The sequence below is a fragment of the Hemiscyllium ocellatum genome, chromosome 35 (genome assembly GCF_020745735.1).
Source record: "Hemiscyllium ocellatum isolate sHemOce1 chromosome 35, sHemOce1.pat.X.cur, whole genome shotgun sequence".
Lineage (NCBI taxonomy): Eukaryota > Metazoa > Chordata > Chondrichthyes > Orectolobiformes > Hemiscylliidae > Hemiscyllium > Hemiscyllium ocellatum.
This window is the reverse complement of record NC_083435.1, coordinates 10,165,307-10,188,423: the sequence shown is the minus strand read 5'-3', so window position 1 is coordinate 10,188,423 and position 23,117 is coordinate 10,165,307. Positions and strand designations below refer to the sequence as shown.

General features: G+C 42.5%; 1 protein-coding gene across 1 annotated transcript in view; it reads right to left on the bottom strand.

Annotated features, from left to right (window-relative positions):
• The window catches only part of LOC132832949 (tenascin-X-like), a 171,531-nt gene that overhangs the window by 65,625 nt on the left and 82,789 nt on the right, over positions 1-23,117 (bottom strand). The window contains exons 29-40 of the mRNA XM_060851197.1: positions 22,247-22,546; positions 19,469-19,768; positions 17,654-17,953; positions 14,870-15,169; positions 13,054-13,353; positions 10,709-10,885; positions 9,669-9,968; positions 7,881-8,180; positions 6,171-6,458; positions 4,579-4,878; positions 3,561-3,845; positions 1,955-2,248 (exon numbers count right to left, since the gene is read on the bottom strand). Of these exons, the coding sequence (XP_060707180.1) occupies positions 1,955-2,248; positions 3,561-3,845; positions 4,579-4,878; positions 6,171-6,458; positions 7,881-8,180; positions 9,669-9,968; positions 10,709-10,885; positions 13,054-13,353; positions 14,870-15,169; positions 17,654-17,953; positions 19,469-19,768; positions 22,247-22,546 (3,444 nt within the window). The remainder of the gene's footprint in view (positions 1-1,954; positions 2,249-3,560; positions 3,846-4,578; positions 4,879-6,170; positions 6,459-7,880; positions 8,181-9,668; positions 9,969-10,708; positions 10,886-13,053; positions 13,354-14,869; positions 15,170-17,653; positions 17,954-19,468; positions 19,769-22,246; positions 22,547-23,117) is intronic.

Below are 23,117 nucleotides of genomic sequence, written 5' to 3'. Positions count from 1 at the left end.
AATCCAAAAAATGTGTGGCCATGCTAAATTGCCCATAGTGTTAGGTGCATTAGTCAGGAGTAAAAGTAGGGTAGGGGAATGGGTCTGGATGAGTTACTCTTCTGAGGGTCAACGTGGACTTGTTGGGCCAAAGGGCCTGTTTCCATACTGTAGGGAATCTCATCAAATCAAAACAATGAACCTGACTAAGATTGTGTTTCGGTGCACTAACTCATGACTCGATCATTAGGCTGAGGAGTGGCAGGAGAAGCTTATTTTGGCAATAACTGCATTTTGGTTTCAGCAAACTTTCCATCTGCATTAACCATCATTTCACTGAAGCCAAGGGATTTGTTGTGGTTTGTTTCAGTTTGCACAAGGTCAGCAGCAGGATTGGCTCTCGCGGAATTTATTGTCCCAATCTCATTGCAGTTGAGAAGGTAATGGGGAGCCACCACCTCACTGTGGGTCTGGAGTCACATGGATCGAGTGCGTTTCCCTCCCTAAAGGCAAAAACCAGATGGATTTTTTCCAACAATCAATGGTAGTTTCTTGGCCATGTCGCTGAGATTAAGCATTAATTCCAGATCTGCTTATTTCGTTCGATTTGAATTTAAACTCCCTCAGCAGCCAAGGTGGGATTCGAACTGATGCTTTCATCAAGTGCAACACTGATCCTGTTCCACCAGCTCACCATCGCCTCAAGTGAGCCTGAGAAACCCTGCTTCCTAGTTGAGTATTTGTCTCGGTTAGTACTGCCCACCATTAAATATATATTTGCCTTGAAGACAATTAGGTCATTAGCTCTTAGGCTGTTGAAATTGGACAGGAGGAAGATATTTATCATTTTGACGGTATGATTTTTTTTGTTTTGTCCCTACATTGGAATGTGCTTGGGAAATGAACAACATGAAACAAAAACAGCTCGCGATTTCTACAATTTCAAATCTGCTTTTCAGAGATAGAGGAACTGGAGTGACAGTTGCTCAGGGTTAACTCTGGTTTCTCTCTCTCTCTGTGCACAGAATGTTCAACTTCTCCAACGATTTCTGTTTGTGTGAGGGACTGAAGTTTAAATACTGCCTTCATCAGGCAGGGTATTGAATATAAGGGTTGGCAAGTCATGTTGAAAGACATGACATTGGTCTGGCTACATTTAGAATACTGTGCACAGTTCTGGTCACCACATTACCAAAAGATGCTTTGGAGAGGGTGCAGAGAAGGTTTACGAGGATGTTGCCTGGTATGGAAGGTGCTAGCTATGAAGAGAGGTTGAGTAGGTTAGGATTGTTTTCATTAGAAAAAAGATTGAGGTCTACAAAATCATGAAGGGTATAGACAGGATGGTTAGAGATAAGCTTTTTCCCAGGGTGAGGGATTCAATAATGAGAGCTCACACATTCAAGGTGAGAGGTGAAAGGTTTAAGGGGGATACATGCAGAAAGCACTTCACACAGAGGGTGGTAGGAGCCTGGAACGCGTTGCCAGCAGAGGTAGTAGAGGTAGGCACGGTAGATTCATTTAAGATGCATCTAGACATGGGGAGCAAAGGCATACAGATGCTTAGGAATTGGGGGACAGGTTTAGACATGGATTTGGATCAGCACAGGCTTGGAGGGCCGAAGGGGCCATGCTTGAACTGTAAATTTCCTTTGTTCTTTGTACTGCTGGAGAGCAAACCCCTGGGCAGTAACAAGCAAGGAGGCATTAAATCAAGGGTTGTGTTGTTCAATGTTAGCAGGGAATGGAAAGGGCCTATGTGCACATATGACCCTCACCACTGAGGAGATGTCTTTTCCAATTGTCTAAAGGAGATGAGGCACCATGGGCTTGTCAGTCAATGGCATGTGAGGGCTCCTGGTAGGGTTAGGTGTGAATTCTGACAATCAGAATTGGCAATTGCTATTCTCGAAACGTACCCAATCTGTGCTAGAGAGAGAGAGAGAGAGAGAAAGGGAGGGAGAGGGAGAGGTACCTGTGGTGGCCACGGCAGCAGTCAACGGTTTGCTATGTTTGCCATTGAAGACCCCGTAGAGATAGATGGTATATCTGGTAGTAGGCTTGAGGCCTACGATGAGGTGGGATCGTTGCCCGCCGGTGACTGTGATGTTTTGGGTCTCCTCAGAGCCCTGGACTCTGTACTGGATTAAAAAGGAGTCAAAATGGGCCCTGTCCACCGTCCAGGAGAGTCGGAGGGTGTTAGCCGTGATATCAGAGGTGGACACGCTGCCCAGCTGAGCTGGTGTTGTAGTATCTCTCTCTGCAGAAGCTAAAGGAGACAAAGGGGATAAAAATAAAGCCAGTCAAAAGTTACTGGTGCCCAATCACAACAAACAGAGAGATTGGATTAAGGAGTTCAGAGAGAACAACAACGAGATTCTGATGAATGCTCAATCTGAGCTGATGCTCCAAATTAGCTGCAACTTGATTGAGGAACCTTGCACCTCCAGAGTGACTAACAGCTGTCAACATCTGTCTCATAGAGATATATCCCCATGTAGTACCCAGTGCCCCACACACACACACACAGACAGACACACACACACAGACAGACACACACAGACACACACACAGACAGACACACACACATGCACATGCAGACACACACACAGACACAAGCACAGTTGAAAGGGACACCCAATGGGAGTTATTTTCACCTCCTGGTGAGGAATCTGACTCAATGGCTGCTTGCTCAATGGGGTCAGGGGTGACGAGCAAAACTGGAACACAAAACTTGCATATCCAAAGCCCATTTTGCAGCCTCAGAATGTCCCAGAGTGCTTTGCATTGTTCATGATGGCCTTCTGAAGGGTAGTTACTGTTGTATTATTAGAAACATGGCTGCCAGTGTGTGTACAGCAAGTAACAGTGTAACTGCCCAGCCTGTGGCTCACTTGTTGAATTTGGAATTCGGCGGCCATTAACAGCCATTCCTCCCACTCCCTCAGCCCAGGTTCTTCAATTGACCTTCTAACCGTCTCCATCCTCTCCCTCCCCCCACTCTCCTGCTTATCCTGCTCTCTTTGACTAAACCTGTGACCCCCTGCCACACTAGGGTCCTGACTGGGAAGTGGGGTTGGGTACAGTGTCCAATACTGACTGATGTCCTGCTCCTGTAAACCACCGTGGGTCACCTTGTTTATCAAAAACTGTTGCGTAAAGACACAGTGTTTCTGGGGCTGAGATTAACAAATGAATGATCGATTAGGACAGCACAGAGAGGGGCCATTCAGCCCATCAAATCAACATGGGGCTTTTCTTAAGAGGGCAATCCAGTTAGCTGCTCTTCTTGCAGCCTCTCCCCCCCTTACCCTTACAACCATTTTCTGCCAAGTATTTATTCAGTTGCCTTTTGACAGCTTCATACATCCCTGGCCCTATCAAAGGGTCAATAGGCTATGGTAATGTTGCCCGGTTTATATATGTACAGTATATAATTATTCTAATTCACAGCTTTTGCCTCACCATCTGCCATCGTGCAAACACATACTGCACATGTGCAGGACCATCTTCGTGGCTGTAAAATCAGAAGAAAGAGGTAAGTTTGTTCACATTGAAAGGGATACACCTGTGTAAGGTACCTGAGGTAGTCACAGTAGTGGTTAAGGGCTCTGTCCTTACTCCATCAGAAATCCCGTACAGATAGATGGTGTATCTGGTAGTAGGCTTGAGGCCTACGATGAGGTGGGATCGTTGCCTGCCGGTGACTGTGATGTTTTGGGTCTCCTCAGAGCCCTGGACTCTGTACTGGATTAAAAAGGAGTCAAAGTGGGCCCTGTCCACTGTCCAGGAGAGTCGGAGGGAGTTAGCAATGATATCAGAGGTGGACACGCTGCCCAGTTTTACAGCCTCTTTATCTTTGGAAGCTAAAATAGAAAGGAGACAAAAATGGAAGAAATTGAACAGGAAGAAGAATGACCGGAAACAATAGGTGGCAGATCTTTCTGAGCAGATGTGATCCTGAATTTCATGTTGCCCGTTGCTGGGAGGATCAATGTCTTTAGCTCTCTAACCACTCAGACTGGGTGCTTCCTCAAACCGATAACAGAGGAGTCAATCTCCTGGGGAAACTGAAAACTAAGGTCAGAGTCACTATTGGCAACTGGCAGCATCAAGCACATACAGCGATGTTACTCTCCCCCTGAACTCTGCAGGCTGCCTCACTCCCCATTCCTCCCTCACTTTCCCAATCTCTTTCGCTGTCTCTCTCGATGGACGGCGAGACATTTCAGTTTAATCTGCCCATCCCCATCAGGTCTATCAGATGCACTGAGCTGGGCTCATGGCCATTCAGGGCACAGAGCCAGAGACCGAGTCTGGACCAATACGGCGCCATTGGAAAGGTTGCCCCAAATACTTGGCTTTTCACCATTGTCAGGGAAACTCCAACCCATGGGAATTCCCTAAAACTTACCCTGATGCTGCATTCATCCATGAAAGACACACCCTGGCCTACTTCATAAATATACCTATATCTACAGAGACAATTATCTGATTTCAGAACGTACAAAACTTATCATGTCTTTTTCTAGCTGAATTAGATTTTGGAACAGTTGGAGGGTGAGATTGTGCCACTGGGGCATAAAGGGAAATTTGTACCTTTTGTGGTAATAACTCTGCTCAGTGGCTTTGTGCGTTTTCCGTTAGAGACCCCGTAGACATAGAGGGTGTACTTGGTGCTAGGCCTCAGGCCTGTGATAGTTGCCGAGCGTTTGCCGCCGGTGACCGTGAAGTTCTGCACAGCCCCGGAGCCGTGCACTTTGTACCGTATCAGAAAGGCATCGAATCCCTTCTCTGCAGTCCAGGAGAACGCAGTGGAGTCGGCCGTGACATTAGAAACCGACAGAGCGCCCAGTTCAATCTCCTTTTGCGGTTTGGGCTTGGCCTTCTCAGGAGAAGCTAGAAAGCAGAAAGAGACGGGACATTTTCACCAGAGGAAAGGATACTAAGGAGATGTTCGACCAACTAATTCGGACAATGAAGCCTCTGGGGTTTTGATCCAACTAAGGCAGGGGATGCAATAGGTGTGACACAAATCCCTTCAACTAGACCCAAGCGAATCCCACAATCCACAACTTGGCTGTCAAAATGTGAGACTGTAATGGAACTTGGTTGTGCTGATTCGAGCCTAAATCATCAAACGCTGGGGCAATAATCAGGCCCAGAATGTAGTCCGGTATTCCCTTAGAAATCCTCGAGATGGACACATGCAGTTCTTCCACATGACACTTCAGAGGTTTCCTCCAAAACTGCATCTTTAACATAAAAGCAATAAACTCCGCGATCACTCACAATACCTTTATCCCCTTGCCCCATATACCACCACCCTCCACCATAGCAATGTGTAGATTCTACATCGCCCTCAGACAGACAGACAGGCAGCTGGGGACAGTATCAATGCTGACAGGGAAACACACACGCACACATATACAGCAGCTACACAGCATAGTGCAGACTGAGATCCACAGGCACCGACTCAGCCCCTGATTACACACAGAGACAATCACCAACTTTGTCATATCCGGGCGAAACGATGGCTCAAGATCATTTGGGATCTTAGTGGGAGAGAGCAGGCAATGCCTCATTGAGCCAGGCAGCTGTACACATAGAAGGTCAAGGATAGACAACTCAACGTTTAATTCAGGCAAGGAACAAAGAAACTTTGGGGCAGCCTGCGGTAACAGTTCTTGCCACACGAACACAGCTGACACACAGAAGACCCCCACCCTGCCGGAGAAAGAAGGTCCATGCAGTTAGATTGCGTTCCCAGCACCAGCGCCCACTACCCCAACTCCCCTTCTCCCCCACCCCCAGGCCAGGCCCTCTCCCAGAGCTGTGGGAGTAGGTCTGGCATCAATGCAGTCAGCCAACATCTCGGTCTCAGCTTCCAGAGCCCCTTAGAGGCCAGTTCGAGGCCGGAGAGAGAGACTGTGGGACAAAAGGCATGCGCTGAAAGACAAAACATGGAGCTCAGCAGTGAAAACAGTAGGGAGAAGAAAAATATTGTGGGTGTGATTCATGGACAGGAGCACATGGCTATCTCAGGCAAAGCAATTGGTGAACGGAAAGCCATTTTCAACGCCAAACCACTCTGGGCAGAAAGACAATAAAAACAAACAAGAGAGGGAGACAGGACAAGTGAAGATAAATCGCCTGTTGACACAGGAACTAAAGAGTGAGGCAAACACTACCTTTGGTGGTTAATGGAAGGAGCAGTGGCTTTTTGTACTGGCCCCCGGAGACACGGTACAGGGAGAAGAGGTACTTAGTGGCAGGACTGAGGCCTGTGATTTTGAAAGAGCGGCGGTCACCGGTAAGCGTGACGTTCTGTACAGTTGCAGAAGACCGCACTCTGTACTGGAGGATATAAAAATCAGTGCCTCTCTGAGGCAGCCAGAACAGCTGGACAGAATCCGAGGTGATGTTCAAGAACGACAAGCGACCCGGTTTCATCTTGTCACTCGGCTTCCCCCCAAAGGCTGAAAATCAGGGGAAAAACAAAAAAAAATGTTTCTCTTCAAAAACAGCGCAACAATGTTCAAATGCGATCTGATTCACACAAGATCCCCTCCACCACCCCCCCCCTCCCCCCGCCCCCCCCCCCCCCCCCCCCCCCCCCCCCCCCCCCAACCAACTCCCCGAACTGAAAGTGACAATTCCTGGCACAGACTGGTTCACACTAAGTGACCACGCTGGAGCTGACAGAGCCCAGAGGCTTCTCTCTCTCAGGGTAGAGCTTGGGCAATGAAAGATGGATCCATCTGACATTAAACTGCAGTATCGAGAGACCCCATGTGCTGTCAAATCTCACTGTTGGTCAAAGGGAGATGAATTCTGAGCGTGCGTTGTACAGATTGCTGCTGGATTTCTGTGCTTCAGTGAAGATTGAGGGCTGAATGTCTTTGGAAGGGTGGATGGGGAGAATGTGTTTCCTCTGCTGGGGGTGGATGGGGCTTGAGGGAGGTTCAATTTAAAACATGCTTTCCCAATCTCAAAATTAAGGCAAGGTTTAGAGTGAGGGGGTGATATCAGAAAGCAGTTCTCTCCCAGCAGAAATCTCTCAACTCTGGGTTGACAATGGGCAATGTTGACAGACTTGAAGAGTTCTTTTTGAGGGGAATCCAGGTTCAGTAATACACCATCAAGCCAATGGGTTTCTCTGGAGGTTCACCCAAGTCTACCCAGGCCCCACATAAATGCTAAGTTGGTTTGGAATGCCTTTCTGCCAGTTCTTTGTTTCTGTACTCTGTGCCATGGGCACCCATTGGTTTTTGAGTCTGCATCGAGCAAGACTACAGGAGCAGTGGAAATCCAGAAACTGTACAGCAGGTAGTTTTGCAGTGAACATTTCTAACTGCTTATTACAGCCACGTGGATTTCTCTCACACTGAGAATAGAGTTAACCATCACCTGAGACCAAGCCACATGAAGATAATACAACAGGCAGGACTGAGCAAAAACTTGGTCAAAATGACAGGTAATAAGGAGAGATGGATCGAGGTGGTGAAGTTTAAGGAGGGAAGTCCCGAGTTTAGGAAATGGGCAGATGAAGACACACCCTCCAGTCAGTGTATTGGGAGATGATTAAAATCAGGAATATGCTGGAGACCAGAATTAAAGGATTGCAGAGGTCTGGGGGTCGGGGGGGAGGGGAGGGGTGTTGGGTTTGAAAGGTAGATAGACCATGGAGTGGTTTGAAAAAAAAATACACGATTGAGTTGAGAACATCAGTTAAGGTTGCATCAGAGGACTGTTGGAGGTTATGATTACAGTAATGAGGGAGGTGATTGGTTTCCAATCTAACTTGAATGAAAAACACTTTAACTAAACTCAAGTCTTCAGTCTCCAGACAGAAAACAAAACACTTTTCTTTAGTATCTTACACAAAGAAGAGGTAATACCTTTGGTGGTTATGAGGGTGTTGAGTGGCTTGCTGCGTACACCAGCAGAGATCCCATAAACATAGACTGTGTACACGGTGCTAGGCCTCAGGCCTGTGATTACAGACAATCGACGGTCACCAGTTACCGTCACGTTGTGCACATCCTCAGAACCTTGCACTCCGTACTGTATGAGAAAAGAATCAAAATCTTTCTCCGCTCCCCAGGACAGTTGGAAAGAGTCCGCTGTGATGTTAGAGACTGAAAGATTCTCCAACTTATTCACTTTACTTGGCTTTACTTTGTCTTTATCTGTGGAAGCTAAAAAAGGAAAATAGACATGAACTTTCACATTTGATGAAATCCCATTCAGCGACTGAGGCAATCTATTGTGAGTTCACAACTTGACAATACAGGGCATGAAGAGATAGAGGAATCTGAAAACAAGAATGATTCAAATTTCAGAAGACCTTTCTTAACTTGAACAAAACTCTGGTGGAAGAGCTGACAGAATGTTTCCACTTGAGAGGCAAAGGGAAACCAGGGGATATGAATACAAGAGAGTCACCATGAATCCAGAAGGGAATTCAGGAGAAACTGCTTTATCCAGGGAGGGGCAAGAGTGTGGGACTTGATTCCTGGGGAGTGACTGAACAATGTTGGATTCAACAGGCTCCTATTACATAGTCCTTCAAATAAATCAACACTTCAGGATTCACAGCTCCATAGAGTGAAAATGGTAAATTAATTAGCAATCTGAAATTGTTGAAATGTCCAGTTAGCTGTGTGTCAGACACTCAGTTAAATTCCCGGGTTTGCTTTCCTGAAATATGTGATTCATGCAAAAGTTACACAATTCGAACAGATTACATAAGATTACATTTTCTTAGAATCAACAAACAATATATTCCATCTAACTAGGTGATGAAAGTAGAGATCAATATCTTAAGAATAATCCTCTGGAAATATACACTTATTTGTAACCAATAAGATTGTGAGCAAATTTAAGCTTTGACTGAGCACAATATGCCATATTATAGGGAAAATATCCACATTTGAAGGATGTAACTGTATATTCAAAAAAGGAACAAAACAAATGAGAAAACAAGAAATCGGTTTACACAACATCAGTCATGATGGAAAATCTGGAATTGATTATTAAGGAGGTTGTCGTAGGAACTTTGAAAATCTCAATAAAACCAGGTTGAGTCAACATGGTTTTGTGAAATGGATATCAAGTTTGACTAATTTATTAGATTTCTTTGGGGAGGTGACAAACAATGTAGATAAAGGGGAGTCTGTCGATGTAGATTAGATTTTAGATTGCCAGAGGGTTTCGATAAAATTTCACTTCAAAAGTTGTTGCATGAAGTTAGTGCTCATGGTGTCCAAGTTACTAGGTTGACATAGATAGAGGTTGGCTTAGCTAACAGGAGACAGTGCTGAGGCTTCGAATATCTACATTGTTTATTAATAACTTGAATGAAGGGAACAAATGTAAGGTTAATGATGTTGATCAGTGTTGGAAATAAAGCTCTGCTGACAGAGTCACGAGATGAATAATTGTTTCGATTTGTGGAGCAGATGAAAATGAGAGGATATCAAGGCACGATATTAACTATTAAGCCAATTAGGAATTCACAAGAAATTATTGTATCCAAAAGCGGAGAGAATGAGGCATCTCAGCTCAATATCTCAATCAGGCCTTCCTGAGAACATAGTTCATGTTGTCCCCATAGTTTCTGAAAGGGAAAGACAAATTGCTTTGTTTTGTAAAAAGGCAAGGTCATGATAAAAGGGTCATGATACCTTTGGTGGTTATGAGGGTGTTGAGAGGTTTGCTGTGTACACCAGCAGAGATCCCATAGACATAGACTGTGTACATGGTGCTAGGCCTCAGGCCTGTGATGACAGACAATCCACGGTCACCAGTTACTGTCACGTTGTGCACATCCTCAGAACCTCTTACTCTGTACTGTATGAGAAAAGAATCAAAATCTTTCTCCGGTCCCCAGGACAGCTGGAAAGAGTCCGCTGTGACGTTAGAGACTGAAAGGTTCTCCAGCTTATTCACTTTACTTGGCTTTACTTTGTCTTTATCTGTGGAAGCTAAAAAGGGAAAATAGACATGAACTTTCACATTTGATTAAATCCCATTCAGTGACTGAGGGAAAATATTGTATGTTCACAACCTGACAAAGAGGCCATGAAGAGACGGAGGAATCTGAAAACAAGAATGACTCAAATTTCAAAGAACTTTAATTAATTTTAACAAAACTCTGGTGGAAGAGCTGATGGACTGTTTCCACTTGAGCGGCAAAGGGAAACCAGAGGATATGAATACAAGAGAGTCACCATGAATCCAGAAGGGAATTCAGGAGAAAATCCTTTATCCAGGGAGGGGCAAGATTGTGGGACTTGGTCCTTCAGATAAATCATCACTTTAGGATTCATAGCTCCTTAGAAAGAAACGTGGTAAATGAATTAGCAATCTATGAAACATTTGAAATGTACAGTTAGCTGTGTATCAGATATTCAGTCGAGTTCCCGGGTTTCAGCTTATTAGTTTGATGTTTGCTTTCCTGAAATATGTGATTCATGCAAAAGTTACAAAATTCGAACACATTACATAAGATTACATTTTCTTAGAATCAACAAACAATATATTGCATCTAATTAGATGATGAAAGTAGAGGTCAATATCATAAGAATAATCTTCTGGAAATATACACTTATTTGTAACCAATAAAATTGTGAGTAAATTTAAGCTTTGGACTGAGCACAATATGCCATATTATAGGGAAAATATCCACATTTGAAGGATGTAACTGTATATTCAAAAAAGGAACAAAACAAATGAGAAAACAACAGATCAATTTGCACAACGTCAGTCACAGAATAAACTCTGGAATTGAGTTTCTCCGCTCCCCAGGACAACTGGAAGGAGTTCACTGTGATGTTAGAGACTGAAAGATTCTCCAGCTTATTCACTTTACTTGGCTTTACTTTGTCTTTATCTGTGGAAGCTAAAAAGGGAAAATAAACATGAACTTTCACATTTGATGAAATCTCATTTAATGACTGAGGGAATATATTGTTGGTTCACAACCTGACAATAGAGGCCATGAAGAGATAGAAGGATCTGAAAACAAGAATGATTCAAATTTCAAAAGACATTTCTTAATTTGAACAAAACTCTGGTGGAAGAGCTGATGGACTGTTTCTACTGGAGAGGCAAAGGGAAACCAGAGGATATGAATACAAGAGAGTCACCATGAATCCAGAAGGGAATTCAGGAGAAAGTCCTTTATCCAGGGAGGGGCAAGAATGTGGGACTTGATTCCCAGGGATTGATTGAACAATGTTGGATTCAACAGGCTCCTATCACTTGGTCCTTCAGATAAATCAACACTTCAGTATTCACAGTTCCATAAAAACAAAAATGGTAAATGAATTAGCAATCTATGAAATTGCTGAAATGTATCGTTAGCTCTGACTCTCAATTGAGTTCCTTGGTTTCAGCTCAGTAGTTTCCTGTTTGCTTTGCTGAAATATGTGATTCATGCAAAAGTTCCACAATTAGAACAGATTACATTCGGTTTCATTCCCTTACAATCAACAAACAATATATTCCATCTAATTAGGTGCTGTATGAAGAAAGTAGAGGTCAATATCCGAAGGATAATCCTTTGGAAACATATACTTATTTGTGACAAATAAAATTGTGAGCAAATGTAAACTTTGGAATGAACACAATTTGCTACTTTATAGGGAAGATATCCATGAGTTTTGAGAAGATGTGTAACTCAGGTTGAGGTTCTGGATGTAGGTTTGCTCACTGAGCTGGAGGATTCATTTCCAGATGTTTCATCACCCAACTAGATAACATCTTCAGTGGGCCACAGGTGAAGCACTGCTGATAAGTCCTGCTTTCTATTTATATGTTTGGGTTTCTTTGGGTTGGTGAAGTCACATCCTGTTCTTTTTGTCATGGGCTGTTAGATGGGGTCAAACTCGATGTGTTTGTTGATGGACTTCTACAAAAAGACATGACCCTCTCTCACTAGTATCCTTACATACAGATGTCGGACTGGGACAACACATCCATCCCAGGACAAGCCAAAAAGGGACATGCATGAGAATTTCTCGAAGCATGGCCTTCCAATCAGAACTCTATCAACAAACACATGGAGTTAGACCCCAACTACTACCCACTGAGAAAAAGAGCAGGAAGTGACTTCACCTCAGGAAATGACTACACCATGGGAAATGACATCACCAACCCAAAGAAACCCAAACATATAAATGGAAAGCAGGACTTCTCAGCATTGCTTCATCTGAGACCCACTGAAGATGTTACCTCGCAGGGGGATCAAACGTCTGGAAATTAGCCTTCCAGTTCAGCAAGCAAACCTACACTGGAAAATATCCACACTTAAAGGATGTAACTGTATATTCAAAAAAGGAACAAAACAAATGAGAAAAACAACAGATCAGTTTGCACAACATCCGTCACAGTGGAAAATCTGGAATCGATTATTAAGAAGTTTGTAGAAAGGACCTTTGAAAATCTCAATACAATCAGGACGAGTCAACATAGTTTTGTGAAATGGATATCAAGTTTGACTCATTTATTAGAGCTCTTTGGGGAGGTGGCAAACAATGTAGATAAACGGGAGTCTGTCGATGTAGATTAGATTTTAGATTGCTAGAAGGTTTTCAATAAAATTTCACTTCAGAAGTTGCTGCATGAAATAAGTGCTAATGGTGTCCAGGTTACTAGATTGACATAGACAGAGGTTGGGTTAGCGAACAGGAAACAGTGCTGAGGCTTCGAATATCTACGTTGTTTATTAATGAAGGGACAGAATGTATGGTTAGTGATGTTGACCAGTGTTGGTAAAGAGATAAAGAAAAGCTCTGCTGGGAGGTGTCACCAGATGAACAATTGTTTCTATTTGTGAAGAAGAGGAAAATGAGAGGCTACCAATGTGAGATATTAACTATTAATCCAATTGCGAATTCATGAGACATTTCTTTATCAAAGAAGTGGGGAGAATGAGTCATCTCAGCTCAATCTCGACCTCAGGCCTTCCTGAGGACATAGTTCATGTTGCCTCTATAGTTCCTGAAATGGAAAGAAAAATTGCTTTGTTTTGGAAAAAGACTAGGTCATGATAAAAGCGGGTAATACCTTTGGTGGTTATGAGGGTGTTGAGTGGCTTGCTGCGTACACCAGCAGAGATCCCATAGACATAGACTCTGTACACGGTCCTAGGCCTCAGGCCTGTGATGACAGACAATCGACGGTCACCAGTTACCGTCACGTTGTGCACATCCTCAGAACCTCGCACTCCGTACTGTATGTGAAAAGAATCAAAGTCTTTCTCTGCTCCCCAGGACAGTTGGAAAGAGTCCTCTGTGACGTTAGAGACTGAAAGATTCTCCAACTTATTCACTTTACTTGGTTTTACTTTGTCTTTATCTGTGGAAGCTAAAAAAGGAAAGTAAACTTAAACTTTCACATTTGATGAAATCCTGTTCAAATAATGAGGGAATTTATTGTGAGTTCACAACCTGGTGATAGAGGTCATGAAGCGATGGAGGAATCTGAAAACAAGAATGATTCAAATTTCAAAAGACCTTTCTTAATTTGAACAAAACTCTGGTGGAAGAGCTGATGGACTGTTTCCACTGGAGAGGCAAAGGGAAACCAGAGGATATGAATACAAGAGAGTCACCATGAATCCAGAAAGGAATTCAGGAGAAACTCCTTTTTCCAGTGAGGGGCAAGAATGTGGGACTTGCTCCCCAGGGAGTAACTGAACAATGTTGGATTCAACAGGCTCCTATTACATAGTCCTTCAGATAACTCAACACTTCAGGATTCACAGCTCCATAGAAACAAAAGTGGTAAATGAATTAGCAATCTATGAAACTGTTGAAATGTACAGTTAGCTGTGTGTCAGACACTCAGTTGCGTTCCTGGGCTTCAGCTTGTTAGTTTGCTGATTGCTTTCCTGAAATATGTAATTCATGCAAAAGTTCCACTGTTAGAACAGATTACAGTTCGATTACAGTTTCTTAGAATCAACAAACAATATATTCCATCTAATTAGATGTGCCATGAATACAGTAGAGTTCAATATCTTAAGGATAATGCTCTGGAAATGTACACTTACTTGTGACATATATAATTGTGAGAAAGTTGAAACTTTGGACTGAGCACAATATGCTACCTTATAGGGGAGATATCCACATTTGAAGGATGTAAATGTATATTCAAAAAAGGAACAAAGCAAATGAGAAAACAACAGATGAGTTTGCATAACATCTGTCACAGCGGAAAGTCTAGAATCGATTATTAAGGAGGTTGTAGTAAGGAACTCAGAAAATCTCAATAAAATCAGGCTGAGTCAATACGGTTTTGTGAAATGGATATCAAATTTGACTAATTGATTTGAGCTCTTTGGGGAGGTGGCACATGATGTAGATAAAGGGGAGTCTGTCGATGTAGATTAGATTTTCGATTGCCAGAAGTTTTTCAATAAAATTTCATTTCAAAAGTTGCTGCATGAAATAAGAGCTCATGGTATCTAGGTTACTAGATTGACAAAAATAGAGGTTGGGTTAGCGAACAGGAAACAGTGCTGAGGCTTCGAATATCTACGTTGTTTATTAATGAAGGGACAGAATGTATGGTTAGTGATGTTGACCAGTGTTGGCAAAGAGATAAAGAAAAGCTCTGCTGGGCGGAGTCACCAGATGAACAATTGTTTCTATTTGTGAAGAAGAGGAAAATGAGAGGATATCAAGGCAAGATATTAACTATTAATCCAATTGGGAATTCACAAGAAATTTCTTTATCCAAAAGTGGAGAGAATGAGGCATCTCAGCTCAACAATGACCTCGGGCCTTTCTGAGGACATAGTTCATGTCATCTCCATAGTTCCTGAAATGGAAAGGTAAGTTTTGTAAAAAGGCAAGGTCATGATAAAAAGGGGTAATACCTTTGGTGGTTATGAGGGTGTTGAGTGGCTTGCTGCGTACACCAGCAGAGATCCCATAGACATACACTGTATACGCAGTCCTCGGCCTCAGGCCTGTGATGACAGACAATCGACGGTCACCAGTTACCGTCACGTTGTGCACATCCTCAGAACCTTTTACTCTGTACTGTATGAGAAAAGAATCAAACTCTTTCTCTGCTCCCCAGGACAGCTGGAAGGAGTTCACTGTGATGTTAGAGACTGAAAGATTCTCCAGCTTATTCACTTTACTTGGCTTTACTTTGTCTTTATCTGTGGAAGCTAAAAAGGGAAAATAAACATGAACTTTCACATTTGATGAAATCTCATTTAATGACTGAGGGAATATATTGTTGGTTCACAACCTGACAATAGAGGCCATGAAGAGATAGAAGGATCTGAAAACAAGAATGATTCAAATTTCAAAAGACCTTTCTTAATTTGAACAAAACTCTGGTGGAAGAGCTGATGGACTGTTTCCACTGGAGAGGCAAAGGGAAACCAGAGGATATGAATACAAGAGAGTCACCATGAATCCAGAAGGGAATTCAGGAGAAACTCCTTTATCCAGGGAGGGGCAAGAATGTGAGACTTGATTCCCAGGGATTGACTGAACAACGTTGGATTCAACAGGCTCCTATCACTTGGTCCTTCAGATAAGTCAACACTTCAGTATTCACAGCTCCATAAAAACAAAAATGGTAAATGAATTAGCAATCGATGAAATTGCTGAAATGTATAGTTAGCTCTGACTCTCAATTGAGTTCCTTGGTTTCAGCTCAGTAGTTTCCTGTTTGCTTTGCTGAAATATGTGATTCATGCAAAAGTTCCACAATTAGAACAGATTACATTCGGTTTCATTTCCTTAGAATCAACAAACAATATATTCCATCTAATTAGGTGCTGTATGAAGAAAGTAGAGGTCAATATCCGAAGGATAATCCTCCGGAAACATATTATTATTTGTGACAGATGAAATTGTGAGCAAATGTAAACTTTGGAATGAACACAATTTGCTACTGTACAGGGAAGATATCCATGAGTTTTGAGAAGATGTATAGCTCAGGTTGAGGTTCTGGATGTAGGTTTGCTCGCTGAGCTACAAGATTCATTTCCAGATGTTTCACCACCCTACTAGGTAACATCTTCAGTGCACCTTCGGTGAAGCACTGCTGATAAGTCCTGCTTTCTATTTATATGTTTGGGTTTCTTTGGGTTGGTGAAGTCACTTCCTGTTCTTTTTGTCATGGGCTGTTAGATGGGGTCAAACTCGATGTGTTTGTTGATGGACTTCTACAAAAAGACATGACCCTCTCTCACTAGTATCCTTACATACAGATGTCGGACTGGGACAACAGATCCATCCCAGGACAAGCCAAAAAGGGACATGCATGATAATTCCTCGAAGCATGGCATTCCAATCAGAATTCTATCAACAAACACATCGAATTAGACCCCATCTACCACCCCCTGAGAAAAAGAACAGGAAGTGACTTCACCTCAGGAAATGACTACACCATGGGAAATGACATCACCAACCCAAAGAAACCCAAACACATAAATAGAAAGCAGGACTTCTCAGCATTGCCTCGTCTGAGGCCCACTGAAGATGTTATTAGATTAGATTACTTACAGTGTGGAAACAGGCCCTTCGGCCCAACAAGTCCACACCGACCCGCCGAAGTGCAACCCACCCATACCCCTACATTTGCCCCTTACCTAACACTACGGGCAATTTAGCATGGCCAATTCACCTGACCCGCACATCTTTGGATTGTGGAAGGAAACCGGAGCACCCGGAGGAAACCCACACAGACACGGGGAGAACGTGCAAACTCCACACAGTCTGTTGCCTGAGTTGGGAATTGAACCCGGATCTCAAGCGCTGTGAGGCAGCAGTGCTAACCACTGTGCCACCGTGCCGCCCACGCTCTTGTAGGGGGACCAAACGTCTGGAAGTGAACCTTCCAGTTCAGCAAGCAAACCTACACTGGAAAATATCCACACTTAAAGGGTGTAACTGTATATTCAAAAATGGAACAAATCAAATGAGAAAAACAACAGATCAGTTTGCACAACATCCGTCACAGTGGAAAATCTGGAATCGATTATTAAGAAGTTTGTAGAAAGGACCTTTGAAAATCTCAATACAATCAGGCCGAGTCAACATAGTTTTGTGAAATGGATATCAAGTTTGACTCATTTATTAGAGTTCTTTGGGGAGGTGGCAAACAATGTAGATAAACGGGAGTCTGTCGATGTAGATTAGATTTTAGATTGCTAGAAGGTTTTCAATAAAATTTCACTTCAGAAGTTGCTGCATGAAATAAGTGCTAATGGTGTCCAGGTTACTAGATTGACATAGACAGAGGTTGGGTTAGCGAACAGGAAACAGTGCTGAGGCTTCGAATATCTACGTTGTTTATTAATGAAGGGACAGAATGTATGGTTAGTGATGTTGACCAGTGTTGGTAAAGAGATAAAGAAAAGCTCTGCTGGGAGGTGTCACCAGATGAACAATTGTTTCTATTTGTGAAGAAGAGGAAAATGAGAGGCTACCAATGTGAGATATTAACTATTAATCCAATTGCGAATTCATGAGACATTTCTTTATCAAAGAAGTGGGGAGAATGAGTCATCTCAGCTCAATATCGACCTCAGGCCTTCCTGAGGACATAGTTCATGTTGCCTCTATAGTTCCTGAAATGGAAAGAAAAATTGCTTTGTTTTGGAAAAAGACTAGGTCATGATAAAAGCAGGTAATACCTTTGGTGGTTATGAGGGTGTTGAGTGGCTTGCTGCGTACACCAGCAGAGATCCCATAGACATAGACTGTGTGCATGGTGCTAGGACTCAGGCCTGTGATGACAGACAATCGACGGTCACCAGTTACCGTCACGTTGTGCACATCCTCAGAACCTCGCACTCCGTACTGTATGTGAAAAGAATCAAAATCTTTCTCCGCTCCCCAGGACAGTTGGAAAGAGTCCACTGTGACGTTAGAGACTGAAAGATTCTCCAACTTATTCACTTTACTTGGCTTTACTTTGTCTTTATCTGTGGAAGCTAAAAAAGGAAAGTAAACTTAAACTTTCACATTTGATGAAATCCTATTCAAATAATGAGGGAACTAATTGTGAGTTCACAACCTGATGAGAGAGGTCATGAAGAGATGGAGGAATCTGAAAACAAGAATGATTCAAATTTCAAAAGACCTTTCTTAATTTGAACAAAACTCTGGTGGAAGAGCTGATGGACTGTTTCCACTGGAGAGGCAAAGGGAAACCAGAGGATATGAATACAAGAGAGTCACCATGAATCCAGAAGGGAATTCAGGAGAAACTCCTTTTTCCAGTGAGGGGCAAGAATGTGCTACTTGCTCCCCAGGGAGTAACTGAACAATGTTGGATTCAACAGGCTCCTATTACATAGTCCTTCAGATAAATCAACACTTCAGGATTCACAGCTCCATAGAAACAGAAGTGGTAAATGAATTAGCAATCTATGAAACTGTTGAAAAGTACAGTTAGCTGTGTGTCAGACACTCAGTTGCGTTCCTGGGCTTCAGCTCGTTAGTTTGCTGATTGCTTTCCTGAAATATGTAATTCATGCAAAAGTTCCACAATTAGAACAGATTACAGTTCGATTACAGTTTCTTAGAATCAACAAACAATATATTCCATCTAATTAGATGTGCCATGAATACAGTAGAGTTCAATATCTTAAGGATAATGCTCTGGAAATGTACACTTATTTGTGACATATATAATTGTGAGAAAGTTGAAACTTTGGACTGAGCACAATATGCTACCTTATAGGGGAGATATCCACATCTGAAGGATGTAAATGTATATTCAAAAAAGGAACAAAGCAAATGAGAAGACAACAGATGGGTTAGCATAACATCTGTCACAGCGGAATGTCTAGAATCGATTATTAAGGAGGTTGTAGTAAGGAACTCAGAAAATCTCAATAAAATCAGGCTGAGTCAATATGGTTTTGTGAAATGGATATCAAATTTGACTAATTGATTTGAGCACTTTGGGGAGGTGGCACATGATGTAGATAAAGGGGAGTCTGTCGATGTAAATTAGATTTTCGATTGCCAGAAGGTTTTCAATAAAATTTCACTTCAAAAGTTGCTGCATGAAATAAGAGCTCATAGTGTCCAGGTTACTAGATTGACAAAGATAGAGGTTGGGTTAGCGAACAGGAAACAGTGCTGAGGCTTCGAATATCTACATTGTTTATTAATGAAGGGACAGAATGTATGGTTAGTGATGTTGACCAGTGTTGGCAAAGAGATAAAGAAAAGCTCTGCTGGAGGTGGTACCAGATGAACAGTTGTTTCTATTTGTGAAGAAGAGGAAAATGAAAGGATATCAAGGCAAGATATTAACTATTAATCCAATTGGTAATTCACAAGAAATATCTTTATCCAAAAGTGGAGAGAATGAGGCATCTCAGCTCAACAATGACCTCGGGCCTTTCTGAGGACATAGTTCATGTCATCTCCATAGTTCCCGAAATGGAAAGGTAAGTTTTGTAAAAAGGCATGGTCATGATAAAAAGGGGTAATACCTTTGGTGGTTATGAGGGTGTTGAGTGGCTTGCTGCGTACACCAGCAGAGATCCCATAGACATAGACTCTGTACACGGTGTTAGGCCTCAGGCCTGTGATGACAGACAATCGACGGCCACCAGTTACCGTCACGTTGTGCACATCCTCAGAACCTTTTACTCTGTACTGTATGAGAAAAGAATCAAACTCTTTCTCTGCTCCCCAGGACAGCTGGAAGGAGTTCACTGTGATGTTAGAGACTGAAAGATTCTCCAGCTTATTCACTTTACTTGGCTTTACTTTGTCTTTATCTGTGGAAGCTAAAAAGGGAAAATAAACATGAACTTTCACATTTGATGAAATCTCATTTAATGACTGAGGGAATATATTGTTGGTTCACAACCTGACAATAGAGGCCATGAAGAGATAGAAGGATCTGAAAACAAGAATGATTCAAATTTCAAAAGACCTTTCTTAATTTGAACAAAACTCTGGTGGAAGAGCTGATGGACTGTTTCCACTGGAGAGGCAAAGGGAAACCAGAGGATATGAATACAAGAGAGTCACCATGAATCCAGAAGGGAATTCAGGAGAAACTCCTTTATCCAGGGAGGGGCAAGAATGTGAGACTTGATTCCCAGGGATTGACTGAACAACGTTGGATTCAACAGGCTCCTATCACTTGGTCCTTCAGATAAATCAACACTTCAGTATTCACAGCTCCATAAAAACAAAAATGGTAAATGAATTAGCAATCGATGAAATTGCTGAAATGTATCGTTAGCTCTGACTCTCAATTGAGTTCCTTGGTTTCAGCTCAGTAGTTTCCTGTTTGCTTTGCTGAAATATGTGATTCATGCAAAAGTTCCACAATTAGAACAGATTACATTCGGTTTCATTCCCTTACAATCAAAAAACAATATATTCTATCTAATTAGGTGCTGTATGAAGAAAGTAGAGGTCAATATCCGAAGGATAATCCTCTGGAAACATATTATTTGTGACAGATGAAATTGTGAGCAAATGTAAACTTTGGAATGAACACAATTTGCTACTTTACAGGGAAGATATCCATGAGTTTTGAGAAGATGTATAGCTCAGGTTGAGGTTCTGGATGTAGGTTTGCTCGCTGAGCTAGAAGATTCATTTCCAGATGTTTCATCACCCTACTAGGTAACACCTTCAGTGCACCTTAGGTGAAGCACTGCTGATAAGTCCTGCTTTCTATTTATATGTTTGGGTTTCTTTGGGTTGGTGAAGTCACTTCCTGTTCTTTTGTTCATGGGCTGGTAGCTGGGGTCAATCTCGATGTGTTTGTTGATAGACTTCCACAAAAAGACATGACCCTCTCTCACTAGTATCTTTACATACAGATGTGGGACTGGGACAACACATCCATCTGAGGACAAGCCAAACAGAGACATGCACGAGAATTCCTCGAAGCATGGCATTCCAATCATAACTCTATCAACTAACACATCGAGTTAGACCCCATCTACCACCCCCTGAGAAAAAGAACAGGAAGTGACTTCACCTCAGGAAATGACTACACCATGGAAAATGACATCACCAACCCAAAGAAACCCAAACATATAAATAGAAAGCAGGACTTCTCAGCATTGCCTCGTCTGAGGCACACTGAAGATGTTATTAGATTAGATTACTTACAGTGTGGAAACAGGCCCTTCAGCCCAACAAGTCCACACCAACCCGCCGAAGTGCAACCCACCCATACCCCTACATTTACCCCTTACCTAACACTACGGGCAATTTAGCATGGCCAATTCACCTGACCCGCACATCTTTGGATTGTGAAAGGAAACCGGAGCACCCGGAGGAAACCCACACAGACACGAGGAGAACGTGCAAACTCCACACAGACTGTTGCCAGAGTCGGGAATTGAACCGAGGCTCAAGCGCTGTGAGGCAGCAGTGCTAACCACTGTGCCATCGTGCCGCCCACGCTCTTGTAGGGGGACCAAACGTCTGGAAGTGAACCTTCCAGATCTGCAAGCAAACCTACACTGGAAAATATCCACACTTAAAGGATGTAACTGTATATTCAAAAATGGAACAAAACAAATGAGAAAAACAACAGATCAGTTTGCACAACATCCGTCACAGTGGAAAATCTGGAATCGATTATTAAGAAGTTTGTAGAAAGGACCTTTGAAAATCTCAATACAATCAGGCCGAGTCAACATAGTTTTGTGAAATGGATATCAAGTTTGACTCATTTATTAGAGTTCTTTGGGGAGGTGGCAAACAATGTAGATAAACGGGAGTCTGTCGATGTAGATTAGATTTTAGATTGCTAGAAGGTTTTCAATAAAATTTCACTTCAAAAGTTGCTGCATGAAATAAGTGCTAATGGTGTCCAGGTTACTAGATTGACATAGACAGAGGTTGGGTCAGCGAACAGGAAACAGTGCTGAGGCTTCGAATATCTACGTTGTTTATTAATGAAGGGACAGAATGTATGGTTAGTGATGTTGGCCAGAGTTGGCAAAGAGATAAAGAAAAGCTCTGCTGGAGGTGGTATCAGATGAACAATTGTTTCTATTTGTGAAGAAGAGGAAAATGAGAGGATATCAAGGCAAGATATTACCTATTAATCCAATTGGGAATTCACAAGAAATTTCTTTATCCAAAAGTGGAGAGAATGAGGCATCTCAGCTCAATATCGACCTCAGGCCTTCCTGAGGACATAGTTCATGTTGCCTCTATAGTTCCTGAAATGGAAAGGAAAATTGCTTTGTTTTGGAAAAAGACAAGGTCATGATAAAAGCGGGTAATACCTTTTGTGGTTATGAGGGTGTTGAGTGGCTTGCTGCGTACACCCGCAGAGATCCCATAGACATAGACTCTGTACACGATCCTAGGCCTCAGGCCTGTGATGACAGACAATCGACGGTCACCAGTTACCGTCACGTTGTGCACATCCTCAGAACCTCGCACTCCGTACTGTATGTGAAAAGAATCAAAGTCTTTCTCCGCTCCCCAGGACAGTTGGAAAGAGTCCGCTGTGACGTTAGAGACTGAAAGATTCTCCAACTTATTCACTTTACTTGGCTTTACTTTGTCTTTATCTGTGGAAGCTAAAAAAGGAAAGTAAACTTAAACTTTCACATTTGATGAAATCCTATTCAAATAATGAGGGAATTTATTGTGAGTTCACAACCTGGTGATAGAGGTCATGAAGCGATGGTGGAATCTGAAAACAAGAATGATTCAAATTTCAAAAGACATTTCTTAATTTGAACAAAACTCTGGTGGAAGAGCTGATGGACTGTTTCCACTGGAGAGGCAAAGGGAAACCAGAGGATATGAATACAAGAGAGTCACCATGAATCCAGAAGGGAATTCAGGAGAAACTCCTTTTTCCAGTGAGGGGCAAGAATGTGGGACTTGCTCCCCAGGGAGTAACTGAACAATGTTGGATTCAACAGGCTCCTATTACATAGTCCTTCAGATAAATCAACACTTCAGGATTCACAGCTCCATAGAAACAGAAGTGGTAAATGAATTAGCAATCTATGAAACTGTTGAAAAGTACAGTTAGCTGTGTGTCAGACACTCAGTTGCGTTCCTGGGCTTCAGCTCGTTAGTTTGCTGATTGCTTTCCTGAAATATGTAATTCATGCAAAAGTTCCACAATTAGAACAGATT